The 19,336-nt window shown below is 41.4% G+C and overlaps 1 protein-coding gene across 1 annotated transcript in view; it reads left to right on the top strand.

Annotated features, from left to right (window-relative positions):
• The window catches only part of LOC143788249 (protein Wnt-7a), a 61,928-nt gene that overhangs the window by 28,005 nt on the left and 14,587 nt on the right, over positions 1 to 19,336 (top strand). The window contains exon 3 of the mRNA XM_077277771.1: positions 6,008 to 6,279. Coding sequence (XP_077133886.1) covers positions 6,008 to 6,279 — 272 coding nt within the window. The remainder of the gene's footprint in view (positions 1 to 6,007; positions 6,280 to 19,336) is intronic.

Below are 19,336 nucleotides of genomic sequence, written 5' to 3'. Positions count from 1 at the left end.
AAATCAAACATAGTGTTTACTAAGTGCGCTATTTAATTTATTTGTATTATTACTTTTACAGCAGGGTATATGCTAATTTTGTTTCTATCTTAAGTTTAGTCTGTTTAATGGCCAGTGTGAACATGCCCCTATATGTTGTTTGCATACAAACTTATACTCCAGCTAATTTTTTAATTTGGGATTTCCATATAGAGCATAGACAATGTCGTCAACTTTTGTAGACAAGGTAGAGGGTAAGAGAAAATATTTTTTGACCTCCATCTACTAATTGGGGCTGATCTATCTGTGTAAATGTCTTAAAAAGGGAGCTTAAAAGATAATATTGATGGAAAAATCCATCAAATTTTGCAACATTTTGGCTCAAATTGGTGCATTTTTAGACCTTGGAATTGGAGTGTAGCTTATGTGGAAAGAGATGTGGGCTAAATGTATGGGCAAGACTTAAGATGCCCCACTTTGGGCAAAAGTTTGGTTAAAAAAATAGTCAAAAAAAAGTTTGTACTGTCTATTAGGCAAGATTAGTAAATCTGCGTCATCTCCGCTCACATCAGATTCTTCATTCTGAAGAACATAGTTGTATCTATCTCCTTCCAGCCCTGCACTTTTGCAGCCATTAGACATTGATAGGGGAGTAAGTATAAATTGTAACACAAAGTTTTATAAATGATTAAGCCTAACTTGTCTAAATAAAGCCCTTGTCTTTGGGACCCGGAATAAGTTAGTTCCACTATAAGAACACTCAGCGCACATTTTGTGTTTAGGAGACGCTATCCTTTGGAAAATTAAGATAAGACTTTCCTTAGACCATGTGGAAAACATTTGGTGAAAGCAGAAAGTGGAATTTCCATATATACCTTTTTCATTCAAGATTATTCTAAAATCATTTTAATAAATTCTGGAAATCGTTTGAAATTCTAAAACTTTGCAAATTTATTAAATAGAAAAAAATGACTCATTGAAAAACAGAAATGGCAGATATGTATATTAAAGGGAATCTATCACCAGGTTTTAGCAACACCATCTAAGAGCAGCATGATGTAGGAGCAATGACCCTGATTCCTGCAATGCTTGCTGCCCTGGGCTGCTTAATGCAGTTTTTATAACATCCCTATTTTCTCTGCTGCATATCTTTGTATAATCCCACTCAAACCTCTGTTTGGCAGCTTTCTTTGCACTCTGTGCATAGGCAGAAAGCTGCCAATCAGTGATGGGGCGTGGTTATACGAAGCTCATGAATGTGGAGGACTGCAAGTCAACAGGTTTACTAGTGAATCTCCTGCTGATAAAACTGTGATTTTATAAAAAATGCAGCAAGCAGCCCAGTAAGTGACACATCTCTGGAACCAGGCTCTCTGTCTCTCCATTATGCTGCCATATGAAACTATCAACTCTCTTTCAGCTGAGCTCCTCAAATGCATGAATGTTTGTGCAATCGATCTTCTACACTACGGTAGCAATTCTCCATTAGGGTGCTTTCACATTGCATTCTGTCCCCGTCTGGGCATACGTCCGAAATCCCTAGCAAAACAGGGTCCGGACACATGTGCTGATGTGGCCATAGACTGTAGTGGTGACAGCAGGGCGAACATGTGCTCTGCCGTGCAGACTGTGTAGTATACTGCATCTCTGTGTCCGCCTCCTGTAGGCATACACTCCAGAAAAAGGTGCATGGCAAAACTCATGTTCGCTCTGCCGTCACCAGTCTATGGCCTTGCTGATGCATGCGTCTGGACCTCGTTTTGCGGGGGATTTCGGTTATTTGCCCCAATGGGGGGCACAGAATGCAATGTGACAGCATCCTTAGCGGCAATCCTTCAGAGACACGCATATTATGCATTTATAGAAATCTGCGGGAGCTTTGCTATAGATCTTTATATTGTAAATTATGTAAGATGGCTGCCGAACAGGTCTTTGAGGGGAGATATGTATCATCCAGGCTGATAGCCTTTGTGATGTAAGCCTGGAAAAGCAGGCTCCAGCACGTATAGTGATGAGAGAGTTAATAGGGCGTGTCAAGGGCCTGGGTTTACAGTCAGACAGACAGATGGGTGGGACTGGCTGCCCACATATCCCCAACCCAGGGCATAGTATGGTATATATAGGGAAGTCCAACTGTATCATTAGGACACAATATGTGCAAGGTGAAAAACCTTGCTTGTGTGGCTCATTATCAGCTGGAGGCTGAGTGAAGGTCTGACGTTTAAACAGGTGAGCCTGTGCTATATATGTACCCAGAAGAGGCTGTTTTGTCTTGTTAAGCTATATGGTTCACAGACATCTAAGAAACTGCACAATTGTTTTGAACCAACGAACTGGATTCTTGTGTGTGCACCAGCATCTACAGAGAGCTGATCCCTTACAATTGGTGCTGCGAATGCCAGCAGAAATCCCAGAGGACACAGTTGATTGCCGTCTACAATCTGTGTGTCCTGGGTTAAGGCAGCTGTAGCAGAGCACGCGTGGTCTGAAGCCATGGAGGATCTAATCAAGCAGTTGGTTCAGGCTAACCTTCAGCATCAGAAGTACCAGGTCCAATAGGAGACCAACAAACTCCTGATACAACATATGCAACAGCAGCAACAGAAGATGGAACTCCTGGCAGAGGCTGTCCATGGCAGGGACACCACTCCAGCCCCAAATCAAGGTGATGATCCGTACGTGAGGAAGACAGTAAGGAGAGCCTTACAACAAATGACCTTTGGTAATGATGTCCAGACATTTTTTACGGCGTTCAAAAGAGTCACGGAGTGGGAGAAACTGGGTCCGGAGCATTTGGTGGAGGTTCTGGTACCAAATCTAATGGAGGAACTGCAGAAGGCCCATTATGACCTGGCCTGCAGATACAAAAAAAGTACACCGAGTTGAAAATGGAGATCTTGGTGCATTTATAACTAACTTTGGCTGTCAGGGCGCAATGGGTGCCCCACTGGGCCTTTCATGGTGACAAACCTCCCGGTCTCTAATGTTCAACCTATAGCACTTGGTTCAAAAGTGGTTGCAACCGGAACCCACCACCCCAGTGTAAATGGTCAACTTGGACAAGTTCATACACTCTCTTTCAAGGCTGGTGCAGTCCTGAGTTGCCCCGGGAGATCTCAGGAATGCCCGAGTCTTGGTGTGCCTAGTGAAAAGGTACCGGGCGGTTCCTTGGGGAAATGAGGGGGCTTAGCATCTCCATTCTGAGGTTCCCAAAAAGGGGCTGACACCCAAAATAAGAGAACTAGAGCCACCTAAAGGCGGCGACCTGGGGCCCAGGAAGCATCTACGTTGTTGCCAAATGACTCATCTAATACCATCTGTTTATCTGATGGAGGTGTCCCTCCACAGGTCATGTAGATGCCCGTTTTCCCATGACCACCGAGCCAATAGACTGCAGCATAAGATGGCGATGCTCATATTTTACATACCCTGCCTTCAGTGCTGTCTCTCAACCCGACAAGCGGCTGCAGGCATGTCATGTATCAGTGAACAAAGTGCCAATTACTGGTCTGTTGGACTAGGGAAGTTTGTTAACCCTAGTGAGGGCCACACTTCCTGACCAGCTGATTCCTGGGAAAGATGGTGAGCATCAGTTGTATCCATGGGAGAGCTAAAAACTACCCTATGACCCGAGTGGTCCATTTAAAAAATATATATTTTATGCAATTAGTACATAAGTAAATATGAAACCTATTATTAAATTTGCATATCCAAAAATGGCCTGATCTGTAGATATTAGTGTGGTTCTGAGTCTTGGCAGTACCTCTTTTGGCTTTGTTCACACCTGTTTTGATGAGTACGTGTGCTGCAGTCAGACACTCCTGATTCAAGAAGAGACGTAATCAGGAGCGCCGGATGAGTGGTATGACCTCTGTGTGTACCTACTAGAGTCTCACCCATTGTTTCAGTTCATTTTGTATTTTAAAGGGAATCTGTCAGTAGGATGAACCCTCCTTAGCCGTCTATATGGGCATGTAGGTCATTGGAAGTTGAATAACCTGATACCTTGATATCTGTTATTTGATATTTTATTCCAGAGAAATCCACATTTTTCTTAATATGTAAATGAGCTGTTGAGATCTATGGGCCGGTGATAGATCTGCCTGAAAATCTGCCTCCAGAGATTATTATAAATGAAAGTTGGTGTTACCAGTGTGCAACATGTAATGACTGACAGTCTACTTTCTGGATCTACATGTTTCACACTGGTAACGTCCCCATTCATTTAAAATAAATTCCTGAGTCCGATTCTCAGGGAGATCTATGTCCAGCCCACAGATCTTAACAGTTAATTTACATAACAAAAATGTGGTTTTCTCTCAAATAAGATATTGGATTGCAGATATCAAGATATCATTTTAGTCAGCTTCCTATGAGCGTCATGAACATATGGATGGCTTAGGAGGGTTGATCCTACTGACAAATTCCCCTTATTGTAAAAGTAGATAAAAAAGAAGTCACAATAAAAGCCAGAGGATTAGTAAAAAAATGCATCGGGTCGCATGTGGAAGATAAAAACTACAACAAAAAAATGGTGAATTTTTAGACACTTGTTGAGTTACTTTTTAGATCATTTCTAGCTTTATCTGAGTCATTGTGAGCAACTAGATTCCGGGTTGACACTAAAAGCAGGCAAGGCACCATTGAAGCATAATAGGGCTAGATATTGCCAACAATCTGGTCCAGAGTTCTCTAAGTGATCTGTCCAACTGCTGAAACAGACAAAACATTGACCTGTTTGCTGGAAATTGTGTTTGCAGTAATCATTTAGCAATTCCATATAGCTAATTTCCCACTAAAGGCTCATTCTAACTTCAATTTTTTTCATGCGAGTTTTATCTGTTTTTTATGTCTAGCACTCAAACTTATAATAGTGAATGAGATCGCATGCATTCCCATGATTTTTCATGGAACGACTGTTCCATGCAAAATTGAGGAAGCATGTTCATTCTTGATACAAGTGTCTGATCAAAATCGGCAATGTGAGTCCATGAAGAAATCGTTATCCGAGTGCGGTCTGATTTACACAGACTGTTAGGAGAACGTGGAGAATTTATTCTTGACAAACTCAAAAAATTGATAAAAATCAGAACAAACTCTGATGCAAATAAATCACTGATAAAACTTAGTTCATTTTTTTCTACGTGAAAAAAATGTCATGTGAATGAGGCCTAACACCAAATATATATATATGCAATATATATACTTTATTGCATGAGGGTGTATAAAGGATCGTTTAATTGTCAGCAGTGATTTCTTACCCAGGCCATAAAAGCCAATTTTCTCAAATTTGTTTGGTGACATAGTGACATAATCATAGAATGAAACAAGATTGAAAATGGTTACGGAACTGTAACAGAAACCTATCCCAGTTCTATGGAAATTCAACATTATTTCTTCTTATTCCTTGTACGAGTCCATTTTCACTATATAATGTGCATTTTATTATTTTATTTGATAGAATACAGTTTATGTCATCCGCGAATCTTGTTTTTTCATATGTTTATTGCATTTAAAGATTAAGTAAACTTTTTTTAAATTTGTTATTTATCAACCTTTGCGAAGTTAAGAATTTTTCTATTATACTATCCATCATTATCCTCCTGTTCTATATATTATGCAATGGTGCTGTTTTAACTGCCTAGTTGAAACTCCCTAAGAATCTGTTTTTAACTGTTTCTCAGCAATATACTGTATTTACAGAGTATGGAACTTTCCCTGTCTGAGCCTCTCTAGTCACATCCCCTCTATTCAGATTGTTTGTAAATAGAGGACTGGTTATTGCTGGGCAGCAGATAAAAGCGGGTTTTTAAGGAGCTTGAACTGGGCAGCTAAAACAGCAGTGCAGCATAAAGAGAGAAGGAGGTAAATAAAGGTAATGAAGTATATTCCCCCAAAAATCACAAAGGCTGATGAGTAATTAAAAAATAAAGTTTAGTTACTCTTTAATACAACGTTGACCATAAACTAACCATATTGTAATTATCACATGATGCTTGTGTTTGACATACCTTTTCTTCTTCTGCAGGAAGCAGGGAGGCAGCATTCACATACGCCATCGTGGCCGCCGGTGTAGCTCATGCCATCACGTCCGCTTGTACACAAGGAAACATGAGTGACTGTGGGTGTGATAAAGAAAAACAAGGACAGTTCCACAGAGATGAAGGCTGGAAATGGGGTGGCTGTTCTGCTGATATCCGTTATGGATTAGTGTTTTCCAAGGATTTTGTGGACTCCAGAGAGATCAAGCAGAATGCAAGGACTCTCATGAATTTGCACAACAATGAGGCCGGACGTAAGGTATGAGTCCTAGTACATGATTTTAATGGTCCATTAACCCGGTATCTACCCGGTATGCTATTTTTATCCATTATGGCATACGGCTTTATTTTTATATGGATGGTTCATTCCCCTGCTGCTCTCTGGGGCAAATATATTTTGTTCTTTGTGTCTCATAGCCTATAGTGTTTGGAGCTTTTGTATTGTTGGGTTTTATACATTTTATAGGAGTTTTTTGCTGATTTTAGCAGATTACGATTTCTTTTGCAGTTGCCCACAATATTTAAGCCCAGGTATACTACATTAGTATTCATCATTCTGCATCGTATTCAGTATAAAGTACCTGTAACAGCCCCATAGTCTCTTCTCACATGGTGACTTTCTTTAATGTCTTGCCGCTTTCCACTTGAGCTTGCCATGACCTGGTGGTGCATCGTCACGTGGTGTATTGGTTGGGCTTTGTCCATTCTGCTCTTCACATATTCGGTAAAATATTGAATACACAGTGAGTGATGCCTTGTCAGATTACACTTGGATTAAAACACTATCTTAAACTCCACAAGACAAGGATAACGTCATGCTGAGTGCATGGGAAACCTAGGGAAAACTAATGAAAATAGTGGGACAAAAGAAGGTAAGATCGAGCGGGAATGATGGGTCTAAGGTAGAGCCAGGTGTATAGATTCAGATTGGTAAACTAATGGTTGCGCATTAGGGAAGTTCTGGAAATTGCTCTACGAGGTATGTTGGAGCTTGGAGAAGAAGAAAAAGAAAATATTGGGTAGAACTAGTTAATCTTTAAGGACAGAGGTGTCAAACTGCATTCCTCGAGGGCCGCCAACAGGTCATGTTTTCAGGATTTCCTTGTATTGCACAGGTGATAATTTAATCACCTGCACAGAATGATTCTAGCACCTTGTGGAATGCTAAGGAAATCCTGAAAACATGACCTGTTGGTGGCCCTCCAGGAATGCAGTTTGACACCTCTGTTTAAGGAGGTGGTCCAGTTACAACATATTGATGACCTGTCCTATCTACAAGACTTGGTTGGGGTTCCAACAACCGGGACCTTGATGTAAACAGGTTAAACAAAGCTGCAAAGTACAACGCCGTTCAGTGTGTAGCAACCGGTGCCGAGTACTGCCAAACAGCTGCTATTTAAAAATATAGATGTAGTTCTGCAGTACCCGGCAGCAGCTGCTACACATTGAATGAAGCTGCGCTTTGCAGGTTTGTTCAAACATTTACATCAGTGGCTACCGGAGCAAATCCCAGCTGATCAGAGGGGATAACGGGTATCAGACTTCCACCCATCTGATGTTGTGATGACAGATGCTATGGATAGGATAAGTCATCAGTATCTGATCAGACAACCGTAGAGTACCTTTTCCTCACTATAGAGATTTTCCACATACAAATCTGTTAACTCTTATCTTAAAGGCGTTTTCCAGGTAAAAAAATGATTTCTTCTAATTTGACACAATATCATTTTAAAGGGAACTTGTCACCAGATTCCCTTCAAGGGCAGAATGATATAGGAGGAGAAACTCTGATTCCAGCAATGTATCACTTATTATACTGGATGAAGCAGTTTTGAAAAAAACTGTTTTAACTGCTTCAGATCTAGGAGTTCTCTGCTGAGCTCTGTATGATCCCAGTGGTGGGGTGGGATTATGCAAAGCTCATGAATATGGAAGACTACATGGCAGCTGGTTTACTAGTCCTCAACTGATAGTCTCCTGCTGATAAAAGAGAGATTTTATAAAAAAAAAAAACTACAGGAAGCAGCCCAGTAAGTGACACATCACTGGAACCAGGGTCTCGTCTCCTACATTGTGCTGCTATTAAATTATTCTAATATGCAATTAGGCTTCTACGCCTCCATCCTGACGCGTTGGATGAGGCTTTGGCCTAGTGACGTCTGATGCCGAGTAGCGCGCACCTGGCCTCCTGTTTGGGCAGTGAGAGAGCCGTATCCAACTGTTACGACCACTGGTGATAAAGCTTCACTATAAATGGACCTTCCTTTCATTCCCTCTCACATAAGCCCCCAGGAAGAAGCTAGATGCAAAATGCACGTTGGGGCCTTTTTGCTACTTACTCAGATTATATACTTCGATCTTCCCTTTACTTGTGCCTGTCATGTTTCAATATTTTCTACTACATTAATAAGTTTGACCATTTTTGTCTTATTCTTGTGGGGCGCCCCCACTGTCGCAGGGCCGAGGGGTACCCAGTACCGGGGCTCTCTGTCTCGATTCGGGGATGGTCACGGTGGCTAGACCCGGTCCGTGACCCTGCTGAGGGGCGTCCAGTGGAAGTTGATAATGATGTGGTGTGGTGCAGGTCGCGATGAATAACGAGGACACTAGGTTGCAGTCTCTTTACCTCTTTACTGAAGGCTTCAGGATCCTCAATCCGGAGTACGGTTAACAGGGCTGGCTGAGACCGGCCGGTCCGATGGCACCTCCAGAGTTCCCTTTGCAGGTGGAAATCTGTGCCTACCTTCTAGCGCTTGTGTGTTGTGGTCCTCCCCTGCTGTGCTTACGGGATAGTCCTCACAACTGTTGTGTCTGTTTCTAAAGTTCCCTCACAACTGATTCTGATGTTCTTCTCTGTCCCCCAGATTATATGGCTAGGACGCACCCGTATGACGGGTAGGCCTGGAGTTCTTCTGGGACCCTAGAGTCGCCCCTCTCCAACTGTTGCCCCCTATGTCTGCTTAGGTGATTTAGGTGAGACAGCCAACCTATAACTGACTGTCCTGCCGTAGGTTTGAAGTAAGGCTTGGAGCTCAACACTTCCTCTGCGTTTCCGGCCACCGCTCCTCAGTAGGATGTTGCCTCGTCTTACAGCACGACTCCTACTGGTATTATCTCCTTGTTGCGTTGATCTCGTTTCTCACTCTTCACAATAAACCTCGCTTCTTGTCCTTTCTTGGGGTACCGCCGCGATGAAGTGCAGGCGCGGTCCCGTAACATTCTTTCTGTTCGCTAGGCCTCTGTCAGGATCCCACCCCTGACAGGGACCCCCCTGAATCTTCCCCTGCAACACCCTCTGCCACAGGATGTTGCCTGGTTCCAACCCAGTCAGCTTCTCTCCGACTTCCTATCTAGCCCCCAGTTTTACCAGACTGTGAGGAGTGGCCTAATACATAGCGCCCTTAGCTCCCCCTGGAGGCCAGACTGTGAAGTGTATTGGTGTCTGTGATACCTGGTCAGGTGAACTCCTTGAGTGCCATCAGACGTACCAACACCCCCCTTAGCGGCGGAGCATCAGTACTGCAACGACCAGGACTCTGGGGCGCTGCACTTGTGTTTTACACCCAGTGTCGGACTCCAGGGCCCCACTTTTTAGCTACATGAAAATGTGACATTATCCTCAATCACAAATTTATGTAACAATGAACTGGGTAGATTGTTAAATGAATAAGATGCCGCCTTAGTCTGTACATAGTGATTCAAGTATATTGTGTCCAGTACTGCTCATATATGGGAGTGGTGGCCCACTCTTGCGCAGGGGCCCACCGGAGGATTCTCCAGTTCTCCAGTGGGCCAGTCCAAGCCTGGTTACACCTAACTACCTCATGGCATTTTGAAAAAGCTGACCACTCTGGTTTTAGAATGTTATCTGTACGGTTTTGCTGCACCGCACTTTACGTATGTGAGGTACTCATGTGTACTTGCATGTCCACTGTGACTTAATTTTTTTATTTTTTAAGTCATTTGAACTAAACAGATTGCATTGCACTTTATTTGCATGTTTAATTTGTGTGCAATCAGGTATTCGCCTCCATTTAGCATTCTGTACTCACTGGATGCATTTTAGTTACCGTATATACTCGAGTATAAGCTCAGATTTTCAGCCCATTTTTTTAGGTTGAAAGGGCCCCTCTCGGCTTATACCCGAGTCATTGTCCTAGGGGGGTGGCGGGGGAGGGGGAGCGGCAGCTGTCACATCATGCTCACTTCCTCCCAGTGCGTCTCTGCAGGTCCCTGCTTCTCCGGCGCTCGCAGCTCTTCCACTGGTACCACTCATTAAAGTAATGAATATGGATGCGACTCCACTCCCATAGAGGCAGAGGGCATATTCATTACTTTAATGAGCACTACCATGTGATCGCTGAACACAGGAATAAGCTGCTGGCGCGTGCCAGAGACCATCGAAAAAGCAAGGACTTGCAGACCGCACCAGGAGGGGTGAATATAACAAGGGAGGGTGAGCCATGCGATATTCACCTGTCCCCGTTCCACCGCCACGCTCTGTCTTCTGCATGCTCTGGCTGTAATGTTCAGGCCAGCGCAATGACTTGTTTAGTGCCTGCCCCCTGCCTGAACAGTCACTGCAGAGGCCCGGAAGACACAGTGGCGCGCGGCAGTGGAACAGGGACAGGTGAATATCGCAAGTGCCGGTGTCCTGAGCCAGTGGGACTCTCGCACCTGGCCCCATAGCACTCCGCTGTCCCCGCCTGCTCAGAACTCCGGCACCAGACTGCCAGCAATAAAAGGTGAGTATGTAATTTTTTTTTAATTGCAGCAGCAGCATACGGGGCATATTATTCTATGGAGCATCTTATGGGGCCATTATTGACCTTTGTGCAGCACTATATGGGGCATATTTTAATATGGAGCATCTTATGGGGCCATCATTAACCTTTGTGCAGCATTATATTGGGCATATTTTTTGTATGGAGCATCTTATGTGGCCCATCATGAACTGTATGGAGCATTATATGGGGCTCCTGATTCAATATGGATATTCAAAAACACTTAACCTACTGATGGCTGAATTAATTTTACTTTTATTGGTATCTATTTTTATTTTTGAAATTTACCAGTAGCTGCTGCATTTCCCACCCTAGGCTTATACTCGAGTCATTAAGTTTTCCCAGTTTTTTGTGGCAAAATTAGGGGTCTCGACTTATACTCGGGTTGGCTTGAGAAAGGCTGCACCGCCGAAACGTGCGTCGGGGTGGACGCTCGTGGACACATTCTGGCACTATATGGGTAATTATGGTAGCCATCCCAATTGGCTTTTACTGTTTGTAATATCGACCGTATGTGTCAGCTTTAGCATTTGATTATGGCCTTATGGGAAATGTGCAATATTGCTGAATATCTATATGTGATCCTATGGTGATAGTACCATACTGTTCCTGTATGCCTATATTAGTAATATAATCTCTGTCCAGTGAGCGCCCTAACTTGCAGACATGTGCTAGTGGGTGTAACCCCTTCTTTACCCTCCTGTTTGTCATCTTACCTTGGTCTTATAATAAACTATCATTGATTATTTAAATTATAAAAGGGAATTTTTCGTCGTGTTTTTTCTTTGGTTGATTATACTTGAGTATATATGGTATATGATTTATTTATGTATACATACATCTATATATGTGTTTACCAGTATGACTATAATGCATGAATTTGAATAATCTATACCTCGTGTATTGACTAGGAATTGACCCTTTATTTTCTTCTTTTTGGCATTAGTTTGTTTTATGGGCTATGTTGTATAATACCGTTATATAGGACTGTGTCCTTTCTCATTTTCTTCATATATTAGGTTTGCTTGACTTACACTAATATTTTTCTGGTATTCCTTTTGGAATTTGTAGAAACAGTATTACAATCAATATTTGCGTGATGTTGCAAACTCTGCATTTGTCTTTCTCTTTTTAAATATATGGATTTTTATTGTCCTTAGTTTGTACCAAGAAGATTTTGGAGGGATTTTATTGGGCATCAGCTTCCACTTCTTATAGATTTTATGTAATTTGATGGAAGTGCTTGTTCCATTATTTATAGGCATTTTGGGGGGGTATTTGCTATTAGATTAGACAGCAAAAACCTGGTGACAGATTCCCTTTAAAGGGTTTGACCAACTAGACAAACAGTTTAGATCTTTATTGATTTCTCATTGTCAGCAGCCCCACTTTTATATTTCCTTTGACACAAGAAAGCTTCCTCTCTTTCCCTGTGGTGGTGATGTATATGGGGGAGGCTGGCTTACTGTCTTATTTCAATTGCTAAGTCAGCCCCCTTCTCTGTCTATGCATCAGCCATTATATAAAAGGGGGCTGACCTAGACATAGACATGAGCCAGGCAGCCAGCCCCCTTTTATACACCCCACCGACACACAGAGTGGGGGTATAAGCTGTCTTCTGTGTCAAAGCAAAGGCGGAAGTGGATCTGCAGGGACCCAGGATCAGTGCTGACAGTGGACAGTTAGTAGAGCTTTGTTAATTAATGTAATTTAGTGATTTGTTTTATTTAAGTTGACCAGACACCAGGTCAAAAGGGCCACTTTTTGTGTTTATTTTATTTCTCCTGCTCCCTTGAGTAATTAGTCTTGGTTTTTTTTGTTCTAAGTCCACCATATGGTTCCAGAGATTTGGGCCTTTTATTTAGTAAAAAGTTTTGCAGTCTTTACTAAGGGGTGTGGCTCACAGGATCCTCAGGGGCGTGTCTTTAGGCTACTCTTGCATATTTTATCCTGTGAGAACTGCCTCCTTGGTTAAGACCATAAAAATTAGCAATAAATAAAAAGGCCCATATCTCTGAAACCGTATTGCAGATTTAAAAAAATAAACGGGTGAATATAAAAGCATAAGCTGGACACTTTTGATCTGGTAACAGGTCCTCTTTAAATTTTAAACACATTTAAAACAGTTCTGAGTAGGTTTTCTAGCTTAACTAGAATTGTTTATTCTTATCACTATCACGTTTGTAACATAACGTTAGTTCTGTTTATATTTTGAGATCCAAAATCCTGTTGCGAGGATTGTGAGCACATATTATAGACTAGTAATATTAAATCATAACACACTAGTCATAGATCCACTGATTTTGTAAAAAGTCACTCCAGCACTCACTTCGGCAGCACATATACTAAAACTGAATGTATGCTAAAACTTATAGGAAGTGTTTGTTTTACAGCAAAAGCTATAGGAAGTGTTCATCTTATACCAAAACTTATAGGAAGTGTTTGTTTTATACCAAAAGTCATAGGAAGTGTTTTCGTTTTATGCTAAAAGTTATAGGAAGTGTTCATCTTATACCAAAACTTATAGGAAGTGTTCGTTTTATACCAAAAGCTATAGGAAGTGTTCATCTTATACCAAAACTTATAGGAAGTGTTCGTTTTATACCAAAACATATAGGAAGTGTTCATCTTATACCAAAACTTATAGGAAGTGTTTGTTTTATACCAAAAGTCATAGGAAGTGTTTTCGTTTTATGCTAAAAGTTATAGGAAGTGTTCGTCTTATACCAAAAGTTATAGGAAGTGTTTGTCTTATACCAAAACTTATAGAAAGTGCTTGTTTTATACCAAAAGTTATAGGAAGTATTCGTCTTATACCAAAACTTATAGGAAGTGTTTCTTTTGTATCAAAGTTATAGGAAGTGTTCATCTTATACCAAAACTTATAGGAAGTGTTCGTTTTATACCAAAAGCTATAGGAAGTGTTCATCTTATACCGAAACTTATAGAAAGTGTTCGTTTTATACCAAAAGCTATAGGAAGTGTTCATCTTATACCAAAACTTATAGGAAGTGTTCGTTTTATACCAAAAGCTATAGGAAGTGTTCATCTTATACCAAAACTTATAGGAAGTGTTCGTTTTATACCAAAGGTTATAGGAAGTGTTCATCTTATACCAAAACTTATAGGAAGTGTTCGTTTTATACCAAAAGTTATAGGAAGTGTTCATCTTATACCAAAACTTATAGGAAGTGTTTGTTTTATACCAAAAGTTATAGGAAGTGTTTGTCTTATACCAAAACTTATAGGAAGTGTTTGTTTTTTACCAAAAGTTATAGGAAGTATTCGTCTTATACCAAAAGTTATAGGAAGTGTTTGTCTTATACCAAAACTTATAGAAAGTGCTTGTTTTATACCAAAAGTTATAGGAAGTATTCGTCTTATACCAAAACTTATAGGAAGTGTTTCTTTTGTATCAAAAGTTATAGGAAGTGTTTCTTTTGTATCAAAAGTTATAGGAAGTGTTTTCGTTTTATACCAAAAGTTATAGGAAGTATTTTCGTTTTATAGCGAAAGTTATTGGAAGTGTTAATGTTTTACAAAAAGTTATAGAAAGTGTTTGTTTTATTCTAAAAGTTCTAGGAAGTGTCGTTTTTCATCAGCACATTATATAACAATGTTCATTTATATTCAGCCATGCCTGATAGTGATAGAGTATTTCTTTCCTGCTGGGTTTTGTAAAATGAAATGATTTAGAATTTGGGAGTTGCCTTTATCTATGGGTCAGACGCAGCATTTCCTGAAGAATGAAGTCAAGGTTTTAACAATGGCAGCTGAGAGAGGCTCATTTTTCATTCCTTGTGGCAGAGTCATCTGGCCAAGACAGTCCTAGTGAGTCAGGAAGAGAATCCCGGCCCCTGTGTAGCTCCGGGATTCTTTGCACTCAGCACAGTATGTCATATGAGCTCATAGACTAAGAGGGGTATGTTACACCAAAGCCAAATCGTACGTAGGATGTGGAATTTTCTATATTATATACTGTAGCACATTGCATTTGTTTATTTATTTAGTTACCTAATAATATTAACATTTATGTTTAAAAAGTATTCACCCTCCATGGGATACGTCATGCTATTACTTTTTGGCAACATTAATTTAAAGCGATCCTCCACTCTGGGATGGTAACGTGTCTATACATACTTCAGTTTTTTATATATCCACTGTACCTGGTGCCCTCTGATTGCCTCCTGTTGCCTCCTTTGCTCAAAACCTTTCCTCCTGCTTCCAAGTTGGCCACGGCGCCGCCATGGTGAGTGCACTGGTAAATCTTATACCATGCCTTCCCTGCTTTACCTATCCCACAGTACAGGAAAGGCATGGGAAGTGTGGTTAAAACATCCGACTGCACTCCCCATGTCACTGCAGGGGCTATTTGGAAGGAAAGGAACACCGATCCGTGCATAAGAGGTGGCACGAGTTAAATGAAGGACACCAGGTAGGGTGGCTAAACATCAACATTTTTTTTTACAATAGTGCTGCCCTTTTAATCGCATGCCTCCGCAGTGCCGCCCTACTCACCGTGGTCAATGCACAGCTTCTGCTCGTGTCAGGCCATCTCGCTGAGTTTGCCTTTTGCAGCACTCCTTGGCCCTGCTGCATCAGCATGTGGTTTCCATTTGGCCATAGGGGTGTAGGACTGTCTCTACAGGAATTTAACGCTGCTGGGTTCTGCATAGATTCAGTTTCTGGCCTACGCTGTGCCAGTAGGGTCTATATTGGGCAGCTCCTTCCACTATTCTTTGCCCCAATGTTGTTTCCTAACCTGCCAGCACCTGTTCATGCATTTCACCGTATTCTGTCTCCCGTTATAAACCCGGCCTGTTTTCCCGCTCACTTTGACTTCTCCATCACTGATTCCAGCTTTCTACTGTGAACCCGTGCTGTCTGATTATACTTTTGTCTCTCCATACTGTATCTCGTACCTTTGCCTCTGAGCCTCCCGTCAGCTGCTACAGTCCCAGGGACTGCCCTGGAGTTACCTGTTGTCTACCGGCAGCACAGCCTATCCTCACCACCAAAGGCTCAAGTGAACACCCAGTAGGCACTTAGTCACTGACCTCCGGGGTAAGCTTGGCCCATGGCACAGTGGCTCCACACCAATTAGCATTACACTGGGTGTCCACAGTTAATCTCCAGTCCTTATTCAGGTCATTTTTGGCACATGGTGAGATTTTAATATTAGAGGTAATATAGGACCATCCCGATTTGGGTATACCTTGTTGTGGTGGGATGGATTTTACACTTTTTTAAAAAAAATCAAAAACAGTGTTTATTAAGTATTCTGTGTAATTTATATGTACTACTACTTTTTACTTACAACAGGGTTTTTTCTCATTTTGTTTCTATCTTACGTTAAATCCTTCGGAACTGCTATAATTATATCAGACTGAAAATGTACCTTTAAGTTAATCAGTACAAGAAATGTAATAATATTACTGTAACTCTTTAACCCCTTACAGACATCGAGCGTAATAGTATGCCGATGTCGAACTCCCTCCCACATCTTTTCCAGCACATGTCAGCTGTTTTGAAAAGCTGACATTTGCCTCTGACAGCTGCAGGTGGAATCGTGATCCACCCACGGCTGTCATCTAGTTAAATGTCGCTGTCAATCTCTGACAGTGACATTTAACTTGTGCTTCTGGAAATCACACCCATCCGTGACCCCATCACGTGATCGCGGGTCACCAGTGGGTTGGCATGAAAACCAGAGGTCTCCAGCAGACCTCTGTGGTTGTCACTGCAGGATTGCTATGAGCGCCGCCCGGAGGTCGGTAGGAATAGCAAATGAGCAATTCTGCTACATACAATCCGATCGGACAAGTGCAGCTTCTAATCTCCCATGGAGACTATTAAAGCATGGAAAAAGTAAAAAAGTAAAAACAAATGTTTTTAAAAATATAAAAAAAACCATAAAAGTTCAAATCAACCCCGTTTGCCCCATTCAAAATAAAATAATAAAAAAAATGCACATATTTAGTATCGCTGCGTTCAGAATCATCCGATCTATCAATATAAAAGAAGAATTAACCCAATCGTTAAACGGTGTAACGAGAAAAAAAGTAAAAACGACAGAATTACGTTTTTTTGGTCACCACAACATTGCATTAAAAAATAATAACGGGCGATCAAAAGATCACATCTACATCAAAATGGTATCATTACAAACATCAGCTCAGTATGCAAAAAATAAGCCCTCCCCCAACCCGAGATCACAAAAAATGGAGACGCTACGGGTATCGGAATATGGCACTTTTTTTTTTTTTTGCAAACTTTTGAAATTTTTTTACCACTTAGATAAAAAAGAACCTAGACATGTTTGGAGTCTATGAACTCGTAATGACCTGGATAATTATAGAGGCAGGTCAGCTTTAGCATTTATTGAAGATGGAAAAAAAAAGAACAACTGTGGGATTGCACTTTTTTTTTGCAATTTCACGGCACTTGGAATTTTTTTTCCCATTTTCCAGTCCACAATATGTTAAAACCAATGGTGTCGTTCAAATGTACTACTTGTCTCGCAAAAAGCAAGCCCTCACATGGCCATTTTGACAAAACATAAAAAAGTAATGGCTCTGGGAAGGAGGGGAGCAAAAAATGAAAATGCAGAATCAAAAATACCTCTGGTCGTTAAGGGGTTAAACAACTGGAATAGTTAAGATTTGGCCCAAGTCTTTCTCGCAGAACAACTTATACTGCTATAAAGTGTTAATAGAAGATTTCGTTATAAAATATGGAACTGTCTTTGTAGTCCTTATCAGCTAGTTACAATTGATAAATAATGCTAGTTATACTCATCAATATGATACTTCATGAACAGAGATGGGCGAACCCGAGCGGTAAAGTTCAGCCTCTGTACCGAACACCTACTGTTCAGGCACAGACACCAAACACAGACTTTGCCAGGTAGCCCGGGATTCTGTTTGGGTTCGGCCCCCCCGAACATCAGGTGGACAGACAGCGCGGCAAACAATGCTTCTGATCGGCGGTAAAATCATCACGGCCGGTCAGACAGCCGCATTTCCCACAGTCAAATGACAGCGTGAGCCCACAGCTATGATCGGAGGTATAAAGTTTTCCTCCAGTCACTGGGGTCAGCTGATGGGACTACTGCTCCCATCAGCCTACGCCTGCTGCTGCTGGGAGTATTCAACAGCCGACGCCTGTGCTATAAATAAATAATTTTTTTTAAAAAAACAGGTCTGTATTTTTGATAACCAGCCAGGCAAAACTCACAGCTGGGGGCTGCAACCCTCAGCTGTCAGCTTCAGCAAGGCTGGTTATCAAGAATAGAGGGTTCCCCACACTACATTTTTTAAATTATTTAAATTAATCATTTAAAAAAAATTATGTGGGGTCCCCCCCATTTTTGACAACCAGCCTTTCTAAAGCAGACAGCTGGGGGCTGGTATTCTCAGGCTAGTAAGGGGCCATGGATATTGGCCTCCCTCAGCCTAAAAATAACTGCCTGCAACGGCCCTGAAAAGGCACATCTATTAGATGCACCAATTCTGACACTTTGCCTGGCTCTTCCCACTTGCCCTGTAGAGGTGGCAAGTGGGGTTCATATTTGTGGGGTTAATGTTACCTTTGTATTGTCTGGTGACATCAAGCCCACCGCTTAGTAATGGAGAGTCGTCTATAAGACACCTATAAATTGCTAATCCTATAGTTACATGGTTAACAAAGGCACATCCAGAATAAAGTTTTTATTTGAAATAAACTAAAACACACTTTTACTTTTCATTTAAAATTCTTTTTATTTAAAATAAACAAACACAATTATACTCACCTAACTCCTAATTCCACCGAAGCCCTTGTCTTCTGTATTAAAACAAAAATATGAACAGCCATATCCCTCACTTGTCCGTCGTTCTGTCCCACGCCGTAATCCATGTCTGGTATAAACAGTTTTCAAACTGGACGGTACCAGGTGTCTGTGGAAAACATTGGACTGCACTCAGATGAACATCCAAGTGCAGTCCGATTTCCACAGACTGATAGAATAGAGAAAATGGGGAATATTTTTCTTTATATTTTCCTGATCCGAGAGAATCGGATCACGCTATGATCAAAGTTTAATCAGCGTCATTTGCGTGATGAGCACGATTCTCACGGATGAGAGAATCTACGGTCATCTGCACTGGCCTTTGGTTTTAGGCTTCTCTGTTTTTCGCTAATAAAAAAGGAAAAATTGAGCTCTTTGGTAATGTTTCAGACATCATTAACTGCATCGCTTACAGTCATCAGACGTGTCGTCCTATAATAATCCACCTCTGGATCCAAGATACATACAGACTGTATTATTTCCTAAGTTTAAAGAGAATATTTCTTCTCTGCTCCTCACACTCCTCCAGGAATAGACATCTCGCTATAAACAGTGGAAGTCTCCTAGCAATGGAATCTTCCTGCAGGTATCTTGTTCACACTTTTGCATGTACTCCTCCACAGATGTAATGGGATGAATATGTGCCCTGCTTGACAAATTGCTGACACCCCTGAGTTTACACAATATTTTGTTTCTGCGTGAAA

This window comes from Ranitomeya variabilis, chromosome 8 (genome assembly GCF_051348905.1).
Source record: "Ranitomeya variabilis isolate aRanVar5 chromosome 8, aRanVar5.hap1, whole genome shotgun sequence".
Taxonomy (NCBI): Eukaryota; Metazoa; Chordata; class Amphibia; order Anura; family Dendrobatidae; genus Ranitomeya; species Ranitomeya variabilis.
Note: the sequence above shows the minus strand (reverse complement) of the source record. Positions and strands in the feature narration are given on the sequence as shown.